The sequence below is a fragment of the Mizuhopecten yessoensis genome, unplaced genomic scaffold (genome assembly GCF_002113885.1).
Source record: "Mizuhopecten yessoensis strain PY_sf001 unplaced genomic scaffold, ASM211388v2 scaffold2671, whole genome shotgun sequence".
NCBI lineage: Eukaryota > Metazoa > Mollusca > Bivalvia > Pectinida > Pectinidae > Mizuhopecten > Mizuhopecten yessoensis.
Genome location: NW_018404662.1, coordinates 1,630,904 through 1,642,640, shown reverse-complemented (window position 1 = coordinate 1,642,640; position 11,737 = coordinate 1,630,904). Strand labels below are relative to the sequence as shown.

General features: G+C 35.9%; 1 protein-coding gene across 1 annotated transcript in view; it reads right to left on the bottom strand.

The window, feature by feature from the left end:
- Window positions 1-361: 361 nt before the first annotated feature.
- LOC110446345 overlaps window positions 362-11,737 on the bottom strand; it is a 12,518-nt gene continuing 1,142 nt past the window's right edge. Inside the window, exons 2-9 of the mRNA XM_021491459.1 lie at window positions 6,321-6,443; window positions 5,435-5,572; window positions 4,724-4,846; window positions 3,539-3,676; window positions 3,174-3,299; window positions 2,429-2,569; window positions 1,460-1,594; window positions 362-542 (exon numbers count right to left, since the gene is read on the bottom strand). Coding sequence (XP_021347134.1) covers window positions 397-542; window positions 1,460-1,594; window positions 2,429-2,569; window positions 3,174-3,299; window positions 3,539-3,676; window positions 4,724-4,846; window positions 5,435-5,572; window positions 6,321-6,443 — 1,070 coding nt within the window. The 3' untranslated portion in view covers window positions 362-396. The remainder of the gene's footprint in view (window positions 543-1,459; window positions 1,595-2,428; window positions 2,570-3,173; window positions 3,300-3,538; window positions 3,677-4,723; window positions 4,847-5,434; window positions 5,573-6,320; window positions 6,444-11,737) is intronic.

Below are 11,737 nucleotides of genomic sequence, written 5' to 3'. Positions count from 1 at the left end.
ATAGTTGAACGTTTATTCTTAAGTCGAGATTCACAGTGGGACGGATATTCTTAAGTCGAGGCTGATAATTGAACGAATATTCTTTAGTCGAGTTTGACACTGGAACAGGTATCCTTAAATCGAGTTTGAAATAATTCCAATCGTTACTACTTACTAGTTAAAACTTGGTATTACTTAGGAAGGAAACAATAAAATGAGTACATTTCTATAATACTGAATGTCTGAGTGAATTTATCAAACGGTTTGTCATATTGTGATCTAGTAACACAACAGCAAGATATTTTTAAAGTAAATATTATTTGAAATAATTGAAACGGTGAACATTTGGTAAAGAATAACTTCAAAACTTGAACAAACGGTTTGCTGTCATTTAATGGATCACTTGACATTTGTATGTTATAAGGCAGGGACAGGACATGAAGTCTGCCCGATTGAGTAGCCGTCCGTAGAGGTAGCCTCCACACATACACAGGGCGGTCCGCCTTCCTGCGCCAGAAATTCCTTCCCATACTCAACACATGAACCGTCCACCGCCTTGCAAACTGCAGAAACGAATCGATGGATATATCTAAATACATATATCATAATGCAAGCAAATATTATTATTTTTTCCCCAAAAGTGATTATAGTAACAATAATGTGTAAGCTGTTAGTACCATTTCTTTTAAGTATGCTTCACTTCACCCATCAAACGAACGAAATTAAGAAAAAACAATTCGTGTTATGAAACCAATTCGTTTGATCCTATATCTGGCATATAGTTTGATACAATGACAGAACATATGAAGTATATCAAATGTAGATATGTGAAAATTACATCACTTTATAACATTTAAGACCAAACCTAAGATTTGCCAAAAATTGCGAAACATTTCACACGTAATAGTAATTGTTTTTTATAGATCATATCTACAAATTGGTTGACTCCTTTTATCAAATATCCAGGAACATTTAAACTGAACGAGACAAACCTGTCCCTTGTCTGGTACATGTAGCAGACTCATTGTATCAAGTTGTTTTAAATGTTTATTTAGGCTACAAGTTTTGAACTCAAATGATCTAATGTTGAATATTATCATTTGATCTATCGATTTATTAAATCGGCAAAAACCTTTATCACATGTCACGCTATTATTCCCAGAAGTTCCGTTCAGGTAGCCAACCTGCATTATTACTACCGGGGAATTAGTAGGTATTAATTTGTTGATGAGAAATCGGCTGCTGATTATTTCTGAGTCTTAAATGTTAAATTATACCTAGGCTAGCATAATGAATATTTTGTAATTCTGATCGGCGGAATCAAATTTTGACTCCAAAACAGCCGTTAAACGACTTATTTCTTGGGGAAAACGTTAATACCAAATATAATTTTGGAGCCTTTACAGTCTTTTCTAGTATCTCTCCAAATGATATACTCTTCTGGTCCCATCCATTTGTATAGGGATAGGAAAATACGTACTTCCTCCAACGATGTCTGTCTTCATACTTGAACCCCCGTCCTCTGTCTCACTGACGGTGCAGTTCTTGGTGAAGCAGCCATCGTCCATCCAGGTGTCCCCATTGTAATAACACGTGCCGTTAAATGATCGACAGCCTAGAAATAAACCAACGTTGGGGTTAAAGATCAGCGATAAGTCTCACGGTACTCAGAATTACTCTCATTAGCTCGATCTGTCACCCTGCCAACCACGCCAACATTCATTTCACTGATCATGTTCAGACCAATTTATGGAATTTATTTGCAAGCATGGATATGTTAATCATGTTATCAGTTAAGCATTTTTCACCGTGAAATAAAGAACAAGAGGTAAATAAACGCCATAAAGGAATTTTGTAACGGATATTATTTTTTTATATTTATAAAACAAAATAGTTGGTCGGGATGTTAAAAAAGTCAATACGTTTTCGGTAAGAAGGGTAATAAATTGAAACACGTATATTTCTTATTTTTCCCCTTATCTAAATGTTATACATATAAGGTGCCGAATACATGATTAATTAAAGAAATTGCCAATAGGATAACTTTAATTTTAATTTCATTTAAAATCTGTTTCTTTAACTCATGATAAAATTAAAGAGCTCAACAGTAACATGACATATTTTATGATTACTACTATCATAACATTCTTGTCATTTCTACTATGCTTTCCAAAAGTGATAAATTTTTCCAAAACTATATCTGAAATATAGTTGCAAAAAACATTTATAAAATAAATTCGAATTACAGCGGATTACTAGAAAAGACAATTTAAGGCTGCACGTGACTCAGTAAACATAGTGAAGACTGGTATGATAATACTGAGGAAAGGAGAGTTAACGGCTGTGAAGGGAAAGAATCATAGAGCGTTATAGTGTGATGAACATCGCTATCAATGTTAATATTAGAAACAGACTGTAACCAGACCAGTTAAAATATAGTAGCGGATACCATGACTGATGATGTCCGTGTTCCATGTGTAGCCATTTTTCCCTTCCGCCTTAACGTTACAACTTTTCACCACACACATGGACTCCGTATCCTCATTCCAACGTTCAGCGTGGTTCCTACACCCGTCCCCGACACTGCAGCCTGTCAACGATGGAACGGGGCACTAAGATTATTTGATGATGAGGTATGGTAGCAAAAGGTTTATAGAAGGGATAGGTGCATATAATTGAGTTGAGGAGAAGTCGAGATCCCTGTCACTTTGTTTGGGTTTTAATAACACACATTCACCGAAATAAAAGTAATTAATTCTTATACTAGATGCTAAATAACGCTGAAATCATTTAAAAAGTAGAACGTATGAAAAGTGTTAGGGGGAAAACACTGCATTTGGCAGACAGCAGTGTGACGTTATAACTGACATGAGGTCATAAAGAAAATATTAACCAGCTGTTGCTAAAGATAGTAAGATAGAGTCAATGTCACAAATCACCAACCTCCATGTGCTTATGATCCAACCAATGCGGAGGAAGTAAACCTACGCGTCATCTTATATTGTGATATTTTACCACAGTTGCCAGTAGGTATCTAATGCCAGGTTATCCATATAACGGCAGTTAAGCAGCACTTTTAGTATAGTTTGATTGCTTAAATACTTATATATAAAATATAAGCAAATACACAAAATTATACCATTTGCATGTTCTCTAAATAGATATCCTTGAAATAATTTGAATATGATACTAACCTTGGTCTATGATTTTCCAATTCATGAAGAGGCCATTGTTGAACATCCTACATTTTTTCGTTGTACAGCTCTGTGTGTCTTGTTTGATAGTACCGATGTCCTCACAGCGTTCTTCGTACGGACATCCTGTACGCGAAGGTTAACCCATTAGAGTATGATTTACACAATCTTCTCAGCGTTTACTTGCCTACCAAGATGATTATTTTTAGGTGAACCTATATCTCTTTTTGTGGCTATTGCCTCAACTTATCACAAAAAAAGAGAAGAAAACAATCACATTAACCGGTATTTAATATTATATCATAAACATTTGTCAAACATGGTTAGGTTCGACAGAGGGCTACCATTACCTCACTGTAACATACCGTAAAATCGCTCAATGATTCCAGTAGCCACTGTGTTGTTACTATACTTGTATAGTTTGCATTCCTTTTTTAGGCATGACACTTCATCCGTAATAGTGTCCCCCTTATCCAGACAGGTTCCGTTCTCCATGAGACAGGCTACGGCAGAACAACATACAGTACCACGTGATTAACGACAACTGCGCAAGTACCCGGTAATAAATAACAGTGTTGTTTAGCTTCAATATTTTACACTTCGGTAACATTCATGTAAAATACCAATATCGTACATATACATAACCTTGACGATTTTAGCGAAATTATTTACGCCGTAGCAGATGTAAAACAGGCATAATAGTACAAATACTATATTGTACCAGTGGTCCCGTATTCATAACATTACTTCGTTAAGAAATCCATTTGGAGTACTAATTTATTAAAGGATATGAAGAGAAAAATCTATCCATTCGGACAAATTTTAACTTAAGAAGTTTTATGCATACCAGCCCTTCTACTAGATCTTGCACCATGCTTAAACCAACAACAACGCCGGCGTCGGAGCGGCCATATTTACTTACATATTTTACCAAGCGGCTTCAATTGCATTCTGGATTTGTCATTTGATATTTTACATCTATAATTCATGCAATCTCCTGGTACAGTTGTTCCTGGTATTTGGCAAGTGTCGTTCATGGGGCAACCTGTGAACACATCGGAGGTTTAAGTATGAACGAGGAAATATATGGTGCATGCAGAACCAAATCAGAAAATTTCAGATAAAGGAGTTTTTATTACAGTGCGGTCGTTAGAGTAGGAACTATAACGGAACTGTATTTACCTATTATTCTATATGGTTCTGTCGGAGACAAAAAAGGGCTAACGTTCACAATACAACTTGTGCTACTTACATATTATATTCGTTTTTTAATCCATCTTTGAATTCCAGATTAATATTATAGCTATTTATATCCAAACAGTTAAATATAGTGTTTTATCACAGTGATGCAGCTGTAACCATTTTCAATTATTTGTCAATGACTGACATACAGTCAAAAAGTCATCCGCAACAATTTGACGCTAAAAAACCTTCGTTAAAGGCGCTTGAGAAAATGACGTAATCATTAATAACAAAAGACGTCCTTTCACTTACTGGGTTCAACACAAAGTCGAACTATGAAATAAGATTAAATTGTATATTTAACGTACCAAAGTAGTTATACGTTACAGTGTATTTCCCGTCCGTCACCTTACAGAATGACTTTTTACACTGTTCAAAGTCAACATCTCGCTTGTTAGGAGCAAGACAGAAGCCACTATGCAGCCTACAAGCTGTGGAAAACAACAATATGAATCACTACAATTTATTATACAATATTAGTTTATATATGTATCCCATTATATACTGTCATGATAATGAAACGACTACGTCCAATAGAGAAATACAAAGAAAACGGGCGTTTTCTTGAAAATAAATTAACTTCCTGGCAAGCGAATGTCAACCAAAAATTAAAAAGACAAAAATATAATTATTCAAACAACCATTGATTTAAGTTTTTCATGTGACCTTTTTGATAATTTTAAGATGAACGATATCTGTGTAAATTACAATAAGGTAATATAATTAGTATGTATTGGGTCAATAAGGAATATGTGGAAACAAGTGTCAACAAGATCTTATTGAAATTTATTTGGGATTTTCCAGAAAAGATAACAGGATTTCCCTTTGCCCTATATTTGGTTACTTAAAGCTGTATCACAATGTTATATTTACCTCTTCTGGTGTTCGAATGTCCATATAACGGTTTAGCCGAATAGGGAATGTGGGATTTAGCTAATCAGAATGAAGGTTACATGCTTGTGCAAGGCTTTTATTATGCATGAAAAATAAGAAATACATTCATGAAATCATTGACTTACCGAAGGGCTTTATAAGTACTCTCATTGTAAATGATCCATCGTCATTCGTTTCCCTTTTACACGTCGTCTGTATACAGGACACTGTGTCCTTCTCTATATGGTTTTCTTTTAAACAGGTCCCGTTTGGATGTTGACATTCTTAAACGAGAAGTAACATTATCGAAACACATCAAGCATGACACATGCACACTGAAAATAACTGATTAACCCATGAACCACTCACAATTGTTTGTTTTAATTTCAATTTCAATTATTTATAGTATTAAGGTATCAAAATGCGTAACCATTGAGCTCAGAATCCAGTCGTATGTCGGGTTACAGGTTCGAGTCACGGCTCAACACTGTGTTGTATCCTTGAGCAAGATATTTTGCTCCGCTTGTTCCAGTCTACTCAGCTGTGAATGAGTACATGGTTGGCCAGTGCTAGAATTGTTGAATGCTTACTGTGAGCGCCGAAATGACAGCAACGGCTGTATGCTCCCCAGTGAATTGAGAAAGATAGTGTCTGATTGCAACGAAAAATAATTTGTGAACCACTTTGAAACGATCTACGAACTTGGTTGTGATAAAGCGGTATATAAGAACGTTGAATTATTATAATTATTATTATCGACAGTTTATGTAAAGAAATCGCTGTTCTTACCTAATTCATATGCATGGAAAACAGACGTACCTTTACAGCATGTCAACTGAGCAAACCGCTGTTTTTAATATGTGTACCCAGAACTGAATATCTTTGACTTCCAGAGGTTTTCAACTATCCACACCAATCAAATATAAGGTATCCAAATACGTTTATATCTGTAGATATGAATATCAGGTCACACAATATATCTGTCGAACCATCGTTAGGAGCTGATGATGATGGTTTAAGCGAAGTACTTACTCGATTGGTCGACTTCGTATGTGAGATTGCCGTTCACTAGCTCACACTTATAGATGTCACACTCTTCTGGTTGGGTAGTTCCTGGGGATACACACGTGGTACCGTCAAGAGCAGTACATTGTCCTGTGAATGTTAAACACATGACTGAAACATATCTAGATTACATAGGGTCAATTGAAGATCGGTCTCAAAGAATACAAAGCATTAGAAACGTGTAAAATATGTCTACAACACTACCGCGAATGCGATATGTTTAACACATGCCTACAAAACTATCTAAAAGTATATCTAATCCTTATATATGACAACACCTAGAAAAGGGAAAATAAAAAGTATGTCTACAACATATTTAGAATAGAGTACAATTAAATCATGATTACAATATCAGAATAGATTATATTTAAACTATAGTTAGTCGGCTGGCACAGTGGATAGCGCACTGGACTTTCATCAATTCATCCAGGATTCGACTACTCGATCAGACATGAATAGGTATGGATGGCCCACGAGAGTGATTATAGTTAACAGTATATAATGGTAAGCGTCTTCTGCTGCAACGATGAAATCCGCTATGTAATATTTGGTGAAACTATTTACAATAAGAATTCCGTATGCACACGTGCATTTTAAATTGGTAGCGCATTCAAAACTGCTTAAAGATTATGACTGTGAGGCGAACCAATAAATAGTCGCGCGTAAAAAAACAAACAATAAAAAAATAAACCGAGGGGTGAAAAAAACGTCGTTCGAACAACTAAAAAAACCAATGAAACTAGCGCGGACAAGATTTATAATGAGACATTTGAGAAAGTACAAAGATAATAGGACTATGTGTTTCGGATTGGTAAGTGTCCTCTGCTGCATCGATAACATTCGCTATGTAAATCTAGGTTAAATTCAAGTGTTGTAACGTCCTCTTAGAGAATACCGGGGTAGTGATAAAGAAACTATAAGGCACACTAATGAGTATAATAGCAGCAGGATTAAATGTGTAAATATCAGTGATCGATTTCAATTTTAATTAGATCTTAAATCACTTTACGAGTTTTCATTTGATAAATTAGTAGGATAAAATGAACTAAAAACACTACTTGAAGGAAAACAAAACTGAAAATAAATATTTTTCAATTCCTTTCTTATCCAAAACTGAGTTTATTATATGTAAAGGGAAAGGTATTTTGAAATTTGCAGGTACATAAGATTTATTATTAAGAATGACAGTGGAAAAATGTAAGCGAAATTCCTTTTCAATGAAACCTAATGGAACGGAGCTTTTCTGAACTTAAAATGTGTCTTCCGGACGAAAGTAGTAATCTGACATGAAATAAAAACAAACTCATCATCCCTTTTGTCACATTACCATATGCATTGTTTTGCCGAAGAAATTGTCTTGCCATTATAAAGGTCTACTTCTTTGACATCTTACGTTGTCCTTGATGTGGCGTCACAATCGTTATTGTTTTAACCATGACGTCAAAATGGGTAATAAAAGATATGTTGACGAAAATCATCTGACAAACCCTAATGACAACTGGTATCTTACCTCTTGCTGACATGCATTAAAACTCATGAACAAAGTATAACTAAGTAATACAGTATGATCCTTTCACAGATCATTACCGTCACGTCGAGCAATGTGAATATCTGCGAAATATTGGTGAATAATAGCGGTAAGTCGGGCGGTACAGGTCCAATTAAATCAGTTGATAGCCAAAGTACAGGTAACTGTTGTTTGTAACTTTACATTAGCTTCAATGACATATCAACAGTGCTCTTGATACATGATTTTTTTTTTATATATATAACTCAAAACAATATTATCATTTGAATACAAATACTGATAATTATTATAAAATAAAATCTTGGATAAACTTACTGTTATATGCAAATGGCTTGGGGATAATTCAAATAGCAAATGAAATAGGTTCGTTATCTTTTGAAACGTTTTCACATTTTAAGATTTTCCTATACTGAACCACAAAAAAAAGTTCCCTTAAGTGAAAATTATTGGCAATACAAACCTGTGGCTAGGCAATCATCCCCGTCAGCCAAAATAATCTGCACAAAGAGGAGGGCGAGAAAAGCTATATGTGTTGTCCACATCCTGTTTGAAATACGCGAATTATAGTCTTCGTTGACACCGGACTCAGTCTTTTATCGGTGTAATAATGACATCACGTGACCTTATCTGAGGTAGTAAATGAGAATTTTGTTCAATGAGGGAACATTGAGTATTGGCATCAAACATCAGGGACCATTCGTGTTTCTCATTGTATGCTTTTCCAGTTACCGATTAACACGTGTACCAACGCTGACTTTTTACATGTAATTTTTCTCTAACTGTTCATTCATGTTGATTTGTAGTTAATTAATAAGATCAGCTGTTTTAAGGTAGGAAAGACAAGTGAGTTTTTGATAAAATCATGATAAAAAAGACAATGGGAAGATGACAGGATCCAATGGTGTAACTTATCCTAGTGTTGTTTGTCCTTTAGTACATCAGAGTTATGTAATATCGATATACAATAACGTTTTATCGTCCAAAATACCCAAATCCTCTTATTTCCTTGAACCATATGTCACATGTGTTTTTGTGTGTGTAGCGCGACACTTATCGTTGTTTTATTTGTTATAAATCTATAATGGGATGTAATTAATACCCCTGTCTGCTATGTGTCCGCATTTATGTATCTGGGTTAAGTGAGTACGTCGCTTGTAACCATATAAAATATATCAGCAAGAACATTACAGGCCTATATCAATGAATATCAATATTTTAAATATTTCATTGTTGGTATCTTTGTGTTAAAACATGTTCACTCTAGCGGCTAATCTCTCTTAGAACATTAGAACAATTATGTTTAATCAAAATAATATTGGGCAATTTCCACGCGAAAGAGAGTTTGCAATTCAATATTTTATTAATGTTAGTCTTATGGTATGCGTCTGACCTTTTGATAGTGATACCATTCAGTTATTAACGTCTGTTTGTAATAGTTTTGCCTGAATATTTTAGAATTCGAGTTACAGTGAGGTATATTGTTTTCTCTTTTAAATTGTTATACACTTTGATTTGGCAATAATGGTGTAACGTGAGGACTACGGTCACTTGCTCTTTATGAATATTATAACCGTCTGCGGTGAGTTGTTCTATATCGACTATAGCTATTATCGTTTGTAAAAAAGCATGAAAAATAGTTTGCGGAGCATTAGCTACTTATTTTATGAAATGAAAATTAACAACTTTTATGCTAACTGAAAATGTGAATTTATGTTTTTGTTTGTTTTAAACTTATTCGCCACTTGTTTTGTCTAAGAGTTGAGATAATCTAAGAACCACAGTGATATATAGGTACTTGTTAATCGATAGATCGACTCCTTCGCCACTCCTTGTTGAGGTAATCGGAGAACCATGGTCATTTATATGCACTTACAAATCAATAAGGGCAACCTTTCCTACTATTAAACACTATTCAAGACTATTCACAATGTCAGCCGCAGTTTTATAGCAGACTTACTGCTTACTAAAATCCTCGATTAATATGTATATTATATTTGCTTGGTATTGACGAATCTATATAACCCAACCGATCGTCCGGACAGGCCACCAGGTCACACATGTATCTACGTGGCGGGTGCTTACAGGTCAGCCCAATGGCGTGTTCACGATAACAATGTTTTTGTTTTTTAAACATATATTGGTTCCATACATATGTTTTCTTAACAAAGCATACTGAATGGTTCACGTTACATCTACCAAACCCCCAAAACACTATATGTACAATTTATGTGATGTGTTTCTATTATAAAAGCGTAACGTTCAAATTGGACTTAATACACGTGACTTTGCCTTGACGAAGGAAACAGCATCAGTTGACGATTATGTATTCATTGATTCCACAGTCAATGTTTTCATGTCGCGTTCAACAAAAATGCCATTTGTCAATCCTTTTTGTATGCATACAGCGAGTAGCTATATACAATGTATTAATATTGATAGAACCATATCCGAAATATGCAGACCAACCGGTGTTTGGCTAGGATTAAACACCGCTTCTAGTAGATGACACTGTTTATTGAAAGTATAATATCAACGCTTTTTAGAAACTGTACGCCTACCATGATGACATCATACATCTGATACCAATGCAAAAATATTAATTTTAAAATCAACCGTATAGCATTACTCTGATGTATTCTTATATGCATTGCTATCACTTTTATATGATATTCAGCTATTTAATATGTTTCATCTCAGCATAAAAACATGACCAATTTTACATTATTTTAATGACAATTTGCGGCGAAAATGACAGCCACTTACATCGATTGTGTTGGTGATCGTTATGGGACACACTGAAAAAAGCCCAAATTTCTTATTGAGGTTTGTTATTATTAGTACGATTAATATTATTTGTAATTAGTGAATTTGTTGCACACTTGCTAAAGACAAAATAAAACTGCAATTACGATTACGACACAGCACGTCGCAAATTTTGTAAGCTTAGTCTTGGCGCCTGGTTAGAACAGTACACACTAATAACCGTTGTATTTCTCAGAAAAACACTTTTTCAGTGCCATTTAACGAACTTGTGTGTAATGTAAACAGTTTGAAATTTCTGCTTTAGAATACGTTACCACAGTCATTATAATGCATATTTCAATCCTACTTGGCTCTTTACATACGTAAATAAAGATTTTCCCCCTGGGGAACGGGACCCCTGGAAAAACCCACCAATCAGACGGCAGTACTCACGCACGTGATCAGACACGAAGCCATGCTTCCCACTTCATAATTCCTTCAGCCTTCCATGTTTACGGACGTGTTTTGGTTCTTACTACGGGGTTTCCAACTGCTACTGACGTTGTTTGTACGGATATATTGTTGTATCCTTTATATTATTATTTGTGTTCTAATTTAGCGGTCGGCTTTATTTTGCGCCGTTTTCCGACCAGGCTCCGGCCACGTGTTCGCGTTTGTTTACATTGAGATGCAGACTCCTCCTTCTCAAAGGCGCTGTCCTGGGGGTCATTTTTTAGGCTTCCGACCCCCACCCTTACTGTCATAGCTGTCGGTCTTGCTCTCTGGCGCAGCCTTGCGACATTTGCCGTTCATTGCAGCCGACTCCTGCCGTAGGTTCTCCCCGCCCGCGAGGGGCGTGCAGGTCAGTCGGGTAGGAGGGGTGTGAGCACTGGTGTGAAAACCTATGGTCCCAGCTCTATCCCTTGTGCCCCCTCCCCGGGTTTTCCAATGCGTTTGGCTTTGCCGGTGCACGCTGCTCCCCTGGTGGGACTGGTTTTACTGGCCCTACAGGTTTTGGCCCTGCTGTAGGTCAGTCTGGGTGGAGTTGGCCAGGTCAGCCAGGTGTGGCTTATGGCGGCGGATGTGTAGGTGGCCCTGAGTTCCCTACCCCCCC